The sequence below is a fragment of the Neoarius graeffei genome, chromosome 7 (genome assembly GCF_027579695.1).
Source record: "Neoarius graeffei isolate fNeoGra1 chromosome 7, fNeoGra1.pri, whole genome shotgun sequence".
NCBI lineage: Eukaryota > Metazoa > Chordata > Actinopteri > Siluriformes > Ariidae > Neoarius > Neoarius graeffei.
This window is the reverse complement of record NC_083575.1, coordinates 26635855-26653571: the sequence shown is the minus strand read 5'-3', so window position 1 is coordinate 26653571 and position 17717 is coordinate 26635855. Positions and strand designations below refer to the sequence as shown.

The 17717-nt window shown below is 44.1% G+C and overlaps 1 protein-coding gene across 1 annotated transcript in view; it reads right to left on the bottom strand.

Moving 5' to 3' along the window:
• The window catches only part of csmd1a (CUB and Sushi multiple domains 1a), an 800422-nt gene that overhangs the window by 150506 nt on the left and 632199 nt on the right, over positions 1-17717 (bottom strand). Inside the window, exon 36 of the mRNA XM_060924925.1 lies at positions 12769-12873. Within this exon, the coding sequence (XP_060780908.1) occupies positions 12769-12873 (105 nt within the window). The remainder of the gene's footprint in view (positions 1-12768; positions 12874-17717) is intronic.

The window sequence follows — 17717 nt, the reverse complement described above, 5'->3', positions numbered from 1 at the left end:
TAGGACCTGGTGATGGGGTGACACAGATGTCTTCCTGGCCAGGTGAGGCAGAGGTCATTCCGATGTCCTCTGACACAGGTTCAGGAACAGGCTCAGGTTCTGGCCTTAACTCTGGCACCAGCACTGAAGCTGGCACAGGTGCCGACTCTGGTGCTGACTCTGATGCAAGTTCTCATGCTGGCTCTGGAGTAGGCACTGGCTCTGGCACTGGAGTAGGCTCTGTCACTGGTGTAGGCTCTGGAGTAGGCCCTGACACAGGCTCTGGTACTGGATTAGGCCCTGACACAGGCTCTGGCACTGGTTCTGGAGCAGACACTGGTGCTGACTCTAGCTCCACCTCAAGCACTGGAGCAGACACTGGCACTGACTCTGGCTCCGGCACTGGTTCTGGAGCAGACACTGACACTGACTCTGGCTCCGGCACTGGAGCTGACACTGGCGCTGGCTCTGGCTCCGACTCTGGCACTGGAGAAGACACTGGTGCTGACTCCGGCTCTACCTCAGACACAGGAGCAGAAACTAGCACTGACTCCAGGTCCGCCTCTGGCACAGGAGCAGACACTGGCGCTGACTCTGGCTCCGCCTCTGGCACAGGTTCAGGTATGGATTCTGATACAGACACTGGTTCAGGCATTAATTCAGGTGCTGGTTCTGGCTGAGACCCCAGCTCAGAGGAGACAGCCTCCAAGAGGGGCTCAGGAACAACAGCCACTAGGGAGAGCTCTGAAGTGACGGCCTCCTCAGCTGAGTCGGCCACTGGAGGGAGCTCTGGAGCAACGGCCTCCTCGGCTGAGTCGGCCACTGGAGGGAGCTCTGGAGCGATGGCCTCCTCGGCCACTGGAGGGAGCTCTGGAGCGACGGCCTCCTTGGCTGAGTCGGCCACTGGAGGGAGCTCTGGAGTGATGGCCTCCTCGGCTGAGTCGGCCACTGGCATGGTTGCCCCTCCCCCAAAATTTTTATGGGGTTCCTCCTTTTCTAAGGATTCGAAAATGAACTTCAGCATGGCAAAGAAAGTCTGTGAACTTCGAAAACACGGGTGCTTGACACAAATCAATTAATCCACCCATCTGCGTGCTCATCCAGAAATAAATGTTAGTAAGAAGCTTACCCAGATGGATTCGGGTGGTTTGGGCTCTTGGAGGTCCTCATAGAAGAAGTCACACTGTAGCTTGAATCCCATAGGGTGATATATTCCATAGGAAACTGCCGGGGGACTCCAGTCAGTCTTCAGCCGAAAATACGAAGCGAGAGGCTGAGACAGGGGAATCCGGAAGCGGCATGGGATCGCGTACTTTTAGTGGCATGTCCTGTGGCATCCAGAACGACTTGATCTGTGCAATCGGCACGTCAATCAGCCACGAAATATCGAAAGAATTAAACGTGACTCCGTTTTTTTCATGGCAGATTGACGAAACCACTGATATAAGCTGTCATTCCCAGCTCTCAATTATCGCGAGGTTCGTGGACAGTCAGGGCATTATTCAGGAACGTTTTCTGGGCTTTTTCGACGTGTCTAGTGGGAGGGATGCGCAGTCATTGTTTCAGTTTGTGCAGTCCGAGATGTCCCCTTACAACTTCGCTGAGAAGTTGGTTGCACAAACTTACGATGGTGCTGCAGTGATGGCCTCGGCTCTCAATGGACTGCAGGCTAAAGTGAGAGAGGTTGCTCCAGCCGCAACTTTTGTTCACTGTCACGCCCACCGCCTGAATCTCGTCCTTAGTCAAGGTGTCAAGGCCATACCCAAAGCGCGAGTCTTTTTTGCAAACCTGGGTGGGTTCACGTCATTCTTTTCCAAATCAAGTAAGAGGGTGGCACTACTTGAGGAATCTGATTGCGCGAGAATGCCAAAGACCGCTCCAACACGTTGGAATTTCTCATCCAGGGTCATGAATACCGTCGCAGGTAACCATGAAAAATTGCTTAACACGTTTACCCGCGTTCTAGAACATCCTTCTATGGATGATGAAACAACTCGATTGGCGGATGGCCTGAAGACAAAATTGGAAGACTTTGAGTTCATGTTCTTGCTTTTTACTTTTGAGGAGCTGTTTGCACAGACCGACGTTTTATTTAACATACTGCAACAGAAAGTCATGGATGTTGCCTTCTGCAAACAGCGCATAGAAAACTTTATGCAGTTGCTTAATGAGCTGAAGTCAGACAGGGCTTTTGAGAAAACATATAGCAAAGCTGCCAGTCTCACAGAAGACCCCGAATTTGGTCACAGGAGAAAGAGAAGGCAGGGTGAGCAAGACCATCGCCAGGTCTATAAAACTCTCTATGACTCAGTGCATGACAGCATCAAGACCCAACTCACACAGCGCTTCCAGCAGCTTGGCCGTTTGCATTTCATGGAGCTGTTAGACTTTGACAAATTTGAATCATTTAAAGCAGAATTCACTTCTCGTGCATTGTCCAACTTGTCAGAGACATATGGGAATTTCTTTGATGAGGCCAAACTGAAGGTGGAACTGCAGCATTTCTACAGTGATGCAGAGATCCACTCTTCCCGAAAACTGTGTGAGGCTATCAGCTTCATGAAGTCAAACGGGCTTGATGAGGCAATGTCTCAGGTGTATAGACTCATGTGTCTGATTGCCACCATTGGTGCCACCTCAGCAGGAGTTGAGAGGAGCTTCTCATGTCTGAAGCGCATAAAAAGCTTCACCAGAAACACAATGGGACAAGAGAGGTTGAAAAGTTTAGCAGTCATGTCAATTGAAAGGAGGATGCTTAAATCTCTTCAACAAGATCCCCAGTGGTATGAGCAAGTCATTGACAAATTTGCCACCCAGACATCCAGGAGACTTGACTACTTTTTTAAATGAATTACTGTTTTAAATTTGACCCATTCACACCTCACATAGCTCATTCAACAAGCATTACACTACATGTACATGGTATTTCCCATGCTGATGTGTCCTCAAAAACATTTTACTTTTATTTCTTGCAGTAACAAAAAACCCCATTTTTAACAGAGCTTATCTTTAAAAATATACAAACCCCCTAACAGTTGTAAACACCCACACAACTTCCAACCTCTCTCTCTCTCTCAACCATCCACCTATCTATTCACTCACTGTCCTCCCCTATTTTTATGACCACCAGTCGCCACTATATATATATATATATATATATATATATATATATATATATATATATATATATATATATATATATATATATATATATATATAAAATATGAGAGATCACGGGGCGGCACGGTGGTGTAGTGGTTAGCGCTGTCGCCTCACAGCAAGAAGGTCCGGGTTCGAGCCCCGTGGCCAGCGAGGGCCTTTCTGTGCGGAGTTTGCATGTTCTCCCCGTGTCCTCGTGGGTTTCCTCCGGGTGCTCCGGTTTCCCCCACAGTCCAAAGACATGCAGGTTAGGTTAACTGGTGACTCTAAATTGACCGTAGGTGTGAATGTGAGTGTGAATGGTTGTCTGTCTCTATGTGTCAGCCCTGTGATGACCTGGCGACTTGTCCAGGGTGTACCCCGCCTTTCGCCCGTAGTCAGCTGGGATAGGCTCCAGCTTGCCTGCGACCCTGTAGAAGGATAAAGCGGCTAGAGATAATGAGATGAGATGAGATATGAGAGATCACATGATGCATCCATGGAGTTGCACGTACACTGACAGAGCTCCTGGCATACAGCCCCGATTTCGAAATTTATCCTCTTTCTGATGGAATAATTCAATTTATTTTTGTTAGTTTACACTTTTAAAATGTCAACGGTGCGTAAACAGCTCATTTTAACTCCCTCTTCGTCACCACACAAGAAGAAGCAGAAGTTGGAGGACAATCGTCCTAATTCAGCTAACATGGCAGACTCTCTTGCAAGGCTCGAGTCCGTTCTGAAGTCGGAGTTAGCTACATTGAGGAATGAGTTCGCCTCACACATGACCACTATGTGCTCAAAAATCAATTTGTTAACAGGCGAGTAGAGGGAGCAGAAAAAAAAACTTTAAATAGTCATGCCCGACATTTTGAAAGTTTGGAGCAACAAATTGGTGATTTACGTAACAATCTTCATCTGCTCGGTCTCCCCGAGGGTACGGAAAAGGACGATCCCGTGGGCTTTCTCAAACGGTCACTACCACTCTGGTTTCCCGCTATGAATTGTAGAGAAATTGAAATTGAATGAGCTCACCGCATTTATTCCTCTGCTTTTTCTCACACTAGGAAACCTTGAGTGTTCATTTTTAAACTTCTACATTATAATGACAGAGACGCCATCTTCCATGAAGCCAGGAATCATCGTCCCTTACGCACAGACGATGGTGCAATACTCAGTTTCTTCCCTGACTTCTCACCCACTACAGCAAAGAAATGAAGCTCCTTCGCTGCAGTGAGGAAAGATCTAAGAGAAAAGGGAATCCCAAATTTCCTGCAGTATCCAGCATCTCTGAAAGTTACTCTGAACGGAGAGACCAAATTTCTACAGATTCCAGATGAGGCTCACCAATTCTGCGATTCATTACCCCAAGTTCGTTTCACAGGTATGGACTCATGATAATGCTACAGGCTATCTAAAGCTGCCCAAGCTGACTTTTCAGTTTCCTTATCTACACGATGGACAGATCTCTGCAACCTTTTTCTTTTAGTTTCCTTATCTACACAATGGGCAGCTCTCTGCGACCATTGTTTTTGTTTCTTTAACTACACAATGGACAGATTTCTATGACTGTCTAGTGGGCCCTGCCTACTATGACTATCTGCATTTGATATAGGATCTTGCAGCGCGGATTTTGCTATATGTTATTTGTTAATTACCATTCCGTAGCCTATAGAATATACCACCTTATGTTACTATTAATTGTTTTTTCTGAACATCGGGGAATAATTTTTGTCAAAAGTCGAGTTTTGGGGGTGTGCTGTTTCTATTTTTTAATTTCCTTGTTGTCATTTTTTTTTTTTACTCATCACTGTCACCGTACATGTTTATAGAGGTGATGCTTTATTTTTTTATATCAGATAACTGGGCTAATGCCAGCACCCTGACTGTGTGTGAACCATTGCTGATGTCACGGTTTGCCAAGAGGGAATATGGCAAAGATAGGCTTATTCTTTGTCCTGTCTGCAGTGGGTTTTGGGAACTTGTTTCACATGGATCTTTGTTTCTCAATCCTGGGGAGGATGGGGGGTGGGATGTTGGTAAACATCTAGAGGTACCGGTATGTCACTTTATTTTTTTATTATTTTGTCTATTAACCCAAATACCTGATAGTTATGACTGACTTAAATATTTTGAGTGGGAATGTAGGGTGGTGTAGTGGTTAGCACTGTCGCCTCACAGCAAGAAGGTCCGGGTTCGAGCCCCGTGGCCGGCGAGGGCCTTTCTGTGCGGAGTTTGTATGTTCTCCCCGTGTCCGCGTGGGTTTCCTCCGGGTGCTCCGGTTTCCCCCACAGTCCAAAGACATGCAGGTTAGGTTAACTGGTGACTCTAAATTGACCGTAGGTGTGAATGTGAGTGTGAATGGTTGTCTGTGTCTATGTGTCAGCCCTGTGATGACCTGGCGACTTGTCCAGGGTGTAACCCGCCTTTCGCCCATAGTCAGCTGGGATAGGCTCCAGCTTGCCTGCGACCCTGTAGAACAGGATAAAGCGGCTAGAGATAATGAGATGAGATGAGTTGGAATGTCAACGGCTTAAATGGTCCTCATAAATGTACATGTGTTTTAGAACTGTTGAGGAGGAGAAAAATTGATCTAGCTTTGGTTTAGGAAACTCATCTAAGGAAGGATGATGTCCACAGGTGCAACAACAAATTTTACAAAGTTGTTTCTTATTCGGCCACTGTCAACAAAACTAAAGGTGTTATGATATTAACACGGAGAAACCTGAGTATTAATATACTGGAACATGGCAGTGATGCAGATGGTAGAATAACTCGTATACCGTAAAGGTATTAGTTGAAAACAGGAAAATAGCTTTCCTCTCTGTCTATGCCCCATCCACCTATGACCCTAACTTTTTCTCAGTGCTGGCTAACTATCTTCTCAATATGGCAGATTTCGAGGTGGCGATGGGGACAGATATGAATGCTGTTATGTCCCACGACCTAGATAGATCAGGAGAGAGCGAAACCTATTCTCAGGCAGTTTGTTCCGATAAACTTAAGTACTGTATGACGACTTTATCATTGGTAGATTCATGGCGTCTGCTTAACCCCTCTACAAGAGCTTATACTTTCTTTTCACCTAGATACAAGTCCTACTCTCGGATTGATTTTGTATTTATTTCCTGTACTCTGTCCTCTTCATCACTTAATTCGGACATTTGCCCTATGTCACTGTCTGATCACAGTAGTAATCTTCTAAGACTCTCAGTAGTTAATCGATCACCACGGGCTCCCCGCTAGCGTTTCAATCCAGCGTGATAAAACCTTTTGTGCTGATTTCAAAGCAAAACTTTCAGAGTTTATTGAAATTAATCAAGGCTCAGTTGATGATCCACGTATAATTTGGGATGCAGTCAAGGGCTTCATTTGCAACTTTTTAATTTCATATGCATCGTACCTTCAGAAATCACGTGTTAAGAAAATAGCTGATCTTGAAGCTCAGCTTGCTTCATTAGAGAGATCAAATCAAGATTCTTTTTCAGCGCAAACGGCCTTTAGAATTAATGTGGTAAAAACTGAAATAAACCAGTTACTGAGAGCTAAAGCAGAATTTCTTATTCAAAGATCTAGGCAAAATTACTATTTTAATGGGAGTAGACCTAGCCATCTTTTAGCTTTACAACTACGCAGCAATCAAAAGTTTTCTAACATTCCTGCCATAAAGTCATCCTCTGGTGAGTTTCTAACTGACCCGAAACACATTAATGAAGCTTTTCACTCCTTCTACTCTACTCTGTATACATCTGAATCCTCGTGTGATAGTGCCGCTGTTTCTTCATTTTTTTCCTCACTTAATTTATCACATTTGTCTGATTCTGAGTCTGCTTCACTGGCAGAACCAATAACTCTTGCTGAGATGGAAGAAACTTTGAAATATATGAGAAAAGGTAAATCTCCAGGTTTGGATGGAATTCCAGTGGAATTTTACTCCACTTTCTGGACTGAGCTTGGTCCTCTATTCTTAGACATGGTAAATTACTCAATTGAGCAAGGATCCTTCAGGCAGGACATTAATACTGCTGTTATTTCCCTTCTTTTGAAAAAAAGATAAGGACCCTACCTCATGCTCTAGTTACCATCCACTTTCTCTGCTCGGAACAGACGTCAAACTATATACCAAAGTACTATCGCGACGACTAGAACTTTATATGACCAAGCTGGTCCATGAAGACCAAACTGGTTTTATTAGATCACGTTCAGCTTCTGATAACCTTCGTCTTATGCATGTAATTTATTCTGCTGATCAGTCTAACTCACCCTGTGGAGTGTTTTCTTTAGATGCCATGAAAGCTTTTGATCGACTTGAATTTAATTATCTCTGGCCAGTGCTGGAACGTATGGGTCTGGGCTCTCGCTTTATTAATATGGTGAAAGTACTATACTGTAAACCAAAGGCCATTGTTTTAACAGGTCAGGTATGCTCACAGTCTTTCTCCTTAGGGAGGGGTACTCGATTGGGCTGCCCTCTCTCCCCCTTATTACAGTGGGGCAAAAAAAGTATTTAGTCAGCCAACAATTGTGCAAGTTCTCCCACTTAAAAAGATGAGAGGCCTGTAATTTTCATCATAGGTACACTTCAACTATGAGAGACAGAATGGGGGGAAAGAATCCAGGAAATCACATTGTCGGATTTTTAATGAATTAATTGGCAAATTCCTCGGTAAAATAAGTATTTGGTCACCTACAAACAAGCAAGATTTCTGGCTCTCACAGACCTGTAACAACTTCTTTAAGAGGCTCCTCTGTCCTCCACTCGTTACCTGTATTAATGGCACCTGTTTGAACTCGTTATCAGTATAAAAGACACCTGTCCACAACCTCAGTCACACTCCAAACTCCACTATGGCCAAGACCAAAGAGCTGTCAAAGGACACCAGAAACAAAACTGTAGACCTGCACCAGGCTGGGAAGACTGAATCTGCAATAGGTAAGCAGTTTGGTGTGAAGAAATCAACTGTGGGAGCAATTATTAGAAAATGGAACACATACAAGACCACTGATAATCTCCCTCGATCTGGGGCTCCATGCAAGATCTCACCCCGTGGGGTCAAAATGATCACAAGAACGGTGAGCAAAAATCCCAGAACCACACGGGGGGACCTAGTGAATGACCTGCAGAGAGCTGGGACCAAAGTAACAAAGGCTACCATCAGTAACACACTACACCGCCAGGGACTCAAATCCTGCAGTGCCAGACGTGTCCCCCTGCTTAAGCCAGTACATGTCCAGGCCCGTCTGAAGTTTGCTAGAGAGCATTTGGATGATCCAGAAGAGTATTGGGAGAATGTCATATGGTCAGATCAAACCAAAATAGAACTTTTTGGTAAAAACTCAACTTGTCGTGTTTGGAGGAGAAAGAATGCTGAGTTGCATCCAAAGAACACCATACCTACTGTGAAGCATGGGGGTGGAAACATCATGCTTTGGGGCTGTTTTTCTGCAAAGGGACCAGGACGACTGATCTGTGTAAAGGAAAGAATGAATGGGGCCATGTATCATGAAATTTTGAGTGAAAACCTCCTTCCATCAGCAAGGGCATTGAAGATGAAATGTGGCTGGGTCTTTCAGCATGACAATGATCCCAAACACACCGCCCGGGCAACGAAGGAATGGCTTTGTAAGAAGCATTTCAAGGTCCTGGAGTGGCCTAGCCAGTCTCCAGATCTCAACCTCATAGAAAATCTTTGGAGGGAGTTGAAAGTCCATGTTGCCCAGCGACAGCCCCAAAACATCACTGCTCTAGAGGAGATCTGCATGGAGGAATGGGCCAAAATACCAGCAACAGTGTGTGAAACACACTTACAGACTTACAGAAACCGTTTGGCCTCTGTCATTGCCAACAAAGGGTATATAACAAAGTATTGAGATGAACTTTTGTTATTGACCAAATACTTATTTTCCACCATAATTTGCAAATAAATTCTTTAAAAATCAGACAATGTGATTTTCTGGATTTTTTTCTCATTTTGTCTCTCATAGTTAAGGTATACCTATGATGAAAATTACAGGCCTCTCTCATCTTTTTAAGTGGGAGAACTTGCACAATTGGTGACTGACTAAATACTTTTTTGCCCCACTGTATTTGCTCTGTCACTAGAACCCTTGGCTCAGGCTATCCGGCAATCAGAACTCATCTATCCCATCATCATTAGAAATACTTTTCATCATATCTCATTGTATGCTGATGATATTTTATTATTTATAAGTAAGCCCCCCCCCTTATGATTCCTCATATTCTGATGTTGTTCGACAGTTTTAGTTATCTTTCAGGTTACATGATAAATTGGAGTAAGTCATGTTTTCTTCCTCTAAACTTCAACCCTGGCTATTTGCCTCTTCCTAGTTCCTATTCCTTATCTAGGCATAGACATCTACCCTTCCTTTCATGATATTACTACCAAAAATTTCAATAAAATCCTCTCTGAAGTTAGTGCAGATCTTTCAAATTGGTCACATTTACCTACTGTAACTCCTTACATGCTCGGATATCTGTAGTTAAAATGAACGTCCTTCCACGTGTTAACTTCTATAGTGCCATGATACCTTTGCCACCCCCAATCCGCTTCTGGGACCAACTTAATTCTGTTCTCCTAAAATATATTTGGAATGGGAAGCGTTCTCGTATCAAGTTATCCACTATTCAGCGCAGTAAGGTAGATGGAGGTCTTTCTTTTCCCAATTTCAAATTTTACTCCCATTCATTTATCCTTCGTCCTGTATCAGTTTGGTTCAGCTCTGATGCTACAGTGGCATGGAGGGCCATTGAAGAATCAATCGTGGCTCCCCATGAATTAAAGGACCTGTTTTTTTGTAGTAGTTCTCTTTGACAATGTAGTCTCCGTTTTGGTCCTATAATAACCCATTTAATATCCACCTGGAGGACAATAGAAAAACAGACAGGATCCACGTAGAAATGGCATCACCACACCCCACTCTTTAATAATTATCAGTTCTTGTCTGGAAATGTTTCATTCCAGTGCTCTCAGTGGGCTGAGTGCAACATCAAGGTTCTCGGGGACATATTCAATGACAAAGGTCTAAGAACATTTCAGGACATTAAGGCTCAAGACGATGTACCTGGCACTTCATTTTATATGTACTTGCGTATCAGTTCCGCTCTTCATGCTTGTGGAGTCCCCCGGGATACACAGCCACCTTTACATCCACTCCGCAAGTTAATATTTTCCGATAACTATAGCATTAGCTCTGCCTCCCGTATTTATTCTTTTCTTCTTAAATCCTCATATAGCTCTCTTGGAGTAGCTGCAGTTTGGTCTAAAGATCTAGAATGTGACGTACAAGACATCATCTCTAATCAAACGTGGAAAGTAATTACTCTATCTTCTAAAAACTTCTAAGCTGATATCCATTATATCAGATTTTTTTTCTCCTTTTTTCCCCTCTTCCGTGTGTATGTACTTAGCATTGTATATGTATGGTGTTTGCGTACAGTTGTATAGATATTATGTATGTGTATACATTTGTATTTAGTATTATATATATGCTGTTATTATACTTCTCTCAGATGATTGCCACAGGGTTTATTTGAGGGTGGGTTAGTGGGTGGAGGGTGGGGATGTGGGATCATTCTGTTTCTGTATTTTGTTTCAGAGTCTTTTGTATTTACAAAATAAAAAAATTGTTCACAAAAAAATAAAGTGCATACACAAATACACACAAAGCCAAACAGTCCGAATCGGCCGGCTAGATCAGAGACGTGAAAAAAGGCAAATGGTCGGTCGAGGCGCAAACAGAACATAGAAGGCTAAGCGAGAACAGTAATGAGAAACAGGCCAGAGAAACAGGCCAAAGAATCAAGAAACCAGGAAAACAAGAACACGGGTAGAAAGGCTCAGTAATGCGTACTTAACATAGCATAATACTTCACAATGCATTAGCATCAATACAGTCCTTAAATAGGCAAACACAATGTTCTCTAATTGAGTTCAGGTGCGCCTTGTTCACGGCACGTATGCTAGAGTCCACTCGGCGTGCGCACAGCCTGAGGCGCACCCTCAGTTGCACGCGCCACAGCGCGCAGGACTGACAGCCAGATCTAGGCCCTGGCTTGTTTATTCCTATTAAAAGTCCACATTTGAGCTTACCTTTGTCATAAGGTATTTTTCTTTATTGGGAATTTCCCATAACATTCTGGCACGAAACCTGCCTCAAAATATCAGAAGGCATCTCATCTCTCATCTCATCTCATTATCTGTAGCCGCTTTATCCTGTTCTACAGGGTCGCAGGCAAGCTGGAGCCTATCCCAGCTGACTACGGGTGAAAGGCAGGGTACACCCTGGACAAGTCGCCAGGTCATCGCAGGGCTGACACATAGACACAGACAACCATTCACACTCACATTCACACCTACGCTCAATTTAGAGTCACCAGTTAACCTAACCTGCATGTCTTTGGACTGTGGGGGAAACCGGAGCACCCGGAGGAAACCCACGTGGACAACATGAAAACTCCACACAGAAAGGCCCTCGCCGGCCACGGGGCTCGAACCCGGACCTTCTTGCTGTGAGGCGACAGTGCTAACCACTACACCACTGTGCCGCCCCGGAAGGCATCTGTATTTTTGTAAACCTTTAGCATCTCCGGTGTATTTAGAAATCCCAAATACTAAATAGTTCAGGATGTCGTAGCGTCCCAAATCTGGCAGCTGGTTTGCCAAACACTTTTCAAGTGGAATAAATACATTGGTGGGTAAATTAAGAAGAAGCCATTATTGTTGTCACATGTAAACTCAAGCACAATGAAATTCCTCCTCTGCATTTAACCCATCTGAAGCAGTGAACACGTACACACACACACACAGAGCAGTGTGCAGAATAAATAATAAATAAATAAATTTGTGGGTACATTATATGGATCTGGGGCGGCACGGTGGTGTAGTGGTTAGCGCTGTCGCCTCACAGCAAGAAGGTCCTGGGTTCGAGCCCCGGGGCCGGAGAGGGCCTTTCTGTGTGGAGTTTGCATGTTCTCCCCGTGTCCGCGTGGGTTTCCTCCGGGTGCTCCGGTTTCCCCCACAGTCCAAAGACATGCAGGTTAGGTTAACTGGTGACTCTAAATTGACCGTAGGTGTGAATGTGAGTGTGAATGGTTGTCTGTGTCTATGTGTCAGCCCTGTGATGACCTGGCGACTTGTCCAGGGTGTACCCCGCCTTTCGCATGTAGTCAGCTGGGATAGGCTCCAGCTTGCCTGCGACCCTGTAGAAGGATAAAGCGGCTAGAGATAATGAGATGAGATGAGATGAGATTATATGGATCTGTGATGCCTGCATGTTTCAGCTTTTGGATGTAATACGATCTGCTGGGATAAAATGAAATTTTAATCATGTCAGATTGTACTGACTGCAGTCATCTCAATTTTCATTATTAACTATCATGGCTGTTTCTTGGTGGACACCACGTGATAAACAAAAATCTATGATGTTGGTGAAAGGCCTCTATATGAATGCATGTGGCAGGCACATGTATGAATTCCTGTTTGTGTGTGTGTGTGTGTGTTTAATGTGGGTGTGTGAATGCAAAAGTTGCATGCCTGACTGAGTCTGATAAATAAAATGTTAATTTGAACTGAAGCACTTCAAGGTCAGACAGAGGAACAGGCTGCCAAGTGTAACATGTTCTTTACTCACTTTTGTACTCCAAGTGAAATCCAGCAGCGACGACGCTGATGTCAGTATGGAAGTGTAAGTAGAGCTGGTTTGACGTGCTGTTTAACAAGGCTGGTGCAGTTGTACCTGAAACACAAAATAAACAGAGAAAACGGTTAACAGAGAAAACAAGTTTAAACACTTCAAAAGTAGCATGAACGCAAAATTAGTCTCTTGTTCAGCTCAAGAAAGATTGATTGAGCCAAGTGCTGAAGGGAGGACGATGGTTCGAGAGAGCACACATGGGTGGGTGATGTTTTACCATCTTATCACATGCAGTGTAACTGTAGGTTGTTCAAACAAGAATATAAAAATTAAAAGAGACTGAGAAAAAAAACAAATTGACAGCCCCGAATAATTGAGATGTCACTGGCAGAAAACAATTTTTATCTTGTATTGCAAGAGAAGTCTTTTCTGCTTTGAGTGGCATCACATTTCTTTTTTAAATAACAGGATATGGCCATTCTGTATTGCAAATGTATTTATGATTTGTTCAAAATACGGTGAATTATATTGTATATAAATAACTGTAATTAGAAGTGTAAGGTTTAATGGAGACTTTTTGTGTGCATGTGAAATTATTGTGTAAAGCCTTCATGGCACTTTCTGTAATTCTGTAATTTATTATATGACCTGGGAGATTTTTTAAGAGAAGGACAAAATTCAGGCCTGCTTTAGATAGAACGAGTGATTTATTAGTATTCAAAAAACACAACTGTATCAGACTCACCAAGCTACAGCTCCCCTTTTGTGTTTTTTCTAATGTCCTTTTCAGGATTTGAATATTAGCTAAATATTGAAATTAGCCAGATGAAATCTTCACTGAAATATCTTGGGTGGTATTCATCATTTGGTTAAGCAGGAGGAAGGATTTAATACTGAAACTGCACAGATCAGTATGCAGAAACATAACTACAGACTTCCGTTACATACAATGAACTTAAAATGAAATAAATATATATTATATATAAATCAAAGTCCTTCCCATGGGGCAGCGCCGATCTCCGTAGCCCTCGGCCTTTCACCTATTACATAGCTAGGGTTACAGTGGGGGGCTAGTCCTCTGGTAACCGCGAGAGTTTGACTCTCCACTCGCATCTGTATTGCAGCATGCCTTGCCAGATGGCACCATTTTTTTACGATGGTCTTTGGTATGACCCGACCGTGAGTAGAACTCATGATCTCCCAATCGAGAGGTGGACACACTAACCACTAGGCCAACTCCCAGTATATTACATATATATAGATATATAAAATTTGACAAATCAAAATAGCAAATTAAATTTGTGATAAAATAGCCGACATCATGCACACATTATGATTTCATGACCTCAATTTAGTATCTTTTGTCTTCATTAATGTGTGTGCATGAGTAACATTTGGATATAATAAATAAAGTGCAAAATAATAGCATGTGCTGCATCACGTGCGATGTTATCAACTGGATGGAAGCCATATTGTTAAATTTGATTTGCAGTGATTAATATGATAATTACAACTAGGACTATTCATGCAGCAATATATTGGCAATATATTAGACTCAGATTTGATTGTTATTTCAATGCTTCTCGTTCATAAATCATCATATGAGTATTTTTTTAATTTTCTTTTTTTATTGTCTACTATGTTGTGCTGTATTCCATTTGACAGTAAAGGAGTGAAAAATAAACTACAATTTCCTTGTTTGGTCGAGACAATAAAAACAGCCTTGAAAAACAGTCTTGGATGTTTAACACAAAAAGAAATATTTGGCAACCTTTGAGGCATGAACTACATGCAGGTAATTTGCATAATCTGAATGGGAAGCCCAGAAAATGTCCTTGTTTGTATCCCATATCTGAATATGCAAATGAATATGAGAGGAACTTTCCCCACATAAATACTGATGTAACTTTTGGACTTACATAGCGAGCCAGCTCTTTATTATTGGCATGGAGTTCGCCAACATTAACAAAAATAAACCATTTCATCTTTTTTCCCCCCTCATTCACGATAATATCTTCAACCACAGCATAATCTGTGAACTATTTAGTGATCATCGGGCCTCATAATGGCTCAACTATGTGGCATATTTTGTCCAGCTCACAGCCTGTAATGGCCCGAGTCATGCTATTCCAGCCAGAGGTAGGCATGTATTAGTCCTAGTGCATTACACTGATGACTGAAGCAGGGAAAAATGCTCCTTTGTGCTTGAATGACCTGACTAATAATTTTTAAATGAGCTTTGACAGGCCCGATAGAGCTCCATCCAGCGTCTATCTATTCAGCACATCTTCATTTCCATGAGCGAGACAGCAATCTACTGCATTCTTAGACCTGTCAGATGAGACTGTGATGGGCCTAAATAGATTTTGCCGGATTGAATATGGTGCATTTAGGGCACTGCATTACTTTGGCTGCCAGCAGCAATTGTAACGACAAAGAAATTTCTCACAGGAAATATCTCTGTTAGTGATGCATAGATTTAGAGAGAGAGAGAGTGAGTGTGTGTGTGTAGTCCTTCCATGTGATGGGTGGAGAGCATTCTTCCTTCTGCATTAAACACTTTACTGTAAGATGCTATTCTGTTTATATTGTTACTTACACTGTACTAATAATGATAATTTACATTGCCTTTTTTATACACAGCGTAGCTTAACCCTAACTATGTAAGTAACTGGGGACAATTTTAACTGTGAGTTGGCCTAGTAGTTAGCGTGTCTGCCTCTCAATCGGGAGATCACGAGTTCTACTTGTGGTTGGGTCATACCAAAGACCATCATAAAAATGGCACCTACTGCCATCTGGCAAGGCACGCACACTGCAATACAGATGTGAGTGGGGAGTCAAACTCTTGCAGTTACCAGAGGACCAGCCCCCCACTGTAACCCTGGCTATGTAATAGGCGAGAGGCCGAGGGCTACAGAAACAGAGATCAGCACCGCCTAATGTGCCATACTGTGCGGGAAGGACTTTATGGCCCTTTTCCACTACCCTTTTTCAGCTCACTTCAGCTCGCTTCAGCCCGACACGGCTCGCGTTTCGACTACCTCAGAACAGCACGACTCAGCTCGCTTCAGCCCTGCTTAGCACCCAAAACTCACACGGTTTTGGAGTGGGGCTGAAGCGAGCCAAACCGAGCTGAGTGAGGCTGGGGGCGTGAGCAGACACTCCCCTGTGCACTGATTGGTGAGGAGGAGTGTCCTCACATGCCCACACACGCCCCGTGAGCACACTGGGATCTGTAAACACCGTAAACCCGGAAGAAGAAGAATTACGAATTACGAGAATTTCTGAAGCCTTATGCGCTTCGCCTCATCTATATGCTCTTGCCAGTATCTGTTGGTGTTGTCGGTGACAACAAGCCACAGAACCAAGACCAGCAACACTAACGACTCCATGTCCTCCATGTTTATTGTTTACTATCTGGGTCGTGAGACTACCGCTTAAAAGATCACTGATGTCACTGTTTGCGCCGCTTAACGACATCACGTGACGTCCACCCACTTTCGCTAACTCCACCCAATGTGTCCACCCACTTCCAGCCAGCACGGTTCAGCGCGGTTGTAGTCGAAATGCAACTCCAACAGCCCCACTCAGCTCGACTCAGCCCAACTCAGCACGGCACGGCTCAGCCCGACTCAGCCGCGTTTGTAGTGGAAAAGCGGCATAAGATAGCTTAACCCGAACTACCTAAGTACTGTAACTTGGGGCAATTTGCAGTGTGAAACAAACAGTAACACATAAGCTGAACTATTTCACAAAAAGTGGTTAAAAAAAGTAGCTGTTATGGAGTAACTTAGGACTCACATAGATGTGAGTTATAGAAGACTCTTAATGTCAACCTCGATTAATTAGGTTCAAATCATATAATTTGTGAGGAGTTACTGCACTCTTGGGCGGTACAGTGGCGTAGAGGTTAGCACTGTCGCCTCGCAACAAGAAGGTTCTGGATTTGAACCCAGTGGTCGACAGGGGCCTTTCTTGTGTTGGTTTCCTCTGGGTGCTCGTTTCCCCCACAGTCCAAAGACATGCAGGTTAGGCTAATTGGTGGCTCTAAATTGACTATAGGTGCGAATGGTTGTTTATCTCTATTGGCCCTTTTCCACTACCCTTTTTCAGCTCGCTTCAGCTCACTTCAGCCCGACACGGCTCGCGTTTCGACTATCTAAGAACAGCACGACTCAGCTCGCTTCAGCCCTGCTCAGCCCCCAAAACTCGCACGGTTTTGGAGTGGGGCTGAAGCGAGCCAAACCGAGCTGAGTGAGGCTAGGGGCATGAGGAGACACTCCCCTGTGCACTGATTGGTGAGGAGGAGTGTCCTCACACGCCCACACACGCCCCGCGAGCACGCTGGGATTTGTAAACACCGTAAACCCGGAAGAAGGAGAATTACGAGAATTATGAAGCCTTATGCGCCTCGCCTCATCTATACGCTCTTGCCAGTATCTGTTGGCGTTGTCGGCGACAACAAGCCACAGCACCAAGACCAGCAACACTAACGACTCCATGTCCTCCATGTTTATTGTTTACTCTCCGGGTTGTGAGACTACCACTTAAAAGATCACTGATGTCACTGTTTGCGCCGCTTAACGACATCATGTGACGTCCACCCACTTTCGCTAACTCCACCCAATGTGTCCACCCACTTCCAGCCAGCACGGTTCAGCGCGGTTGTAGTCGAAATGCAACTCCAACAGCCCCGCTCAGCTCGACTCAGCCCGACTCAGCACGGCATGGCTCAGCCGCGTTGGTAGTGGAAAAGCGGCATATGTGTCAGCCCTGCGATGATCTGGTGACTTGTCCACAGTGTACCCCACCTCTTGCCGATAGTCAGCTGGGACTGGTTCCAGCTTGCTTGCGACCCTGCACAGGATAAGCTGTTATGGATACTGGATGGATGAATACTGCACTCTTGTACATGGATTATGCTGGCAAGTTTAAATAGCTTA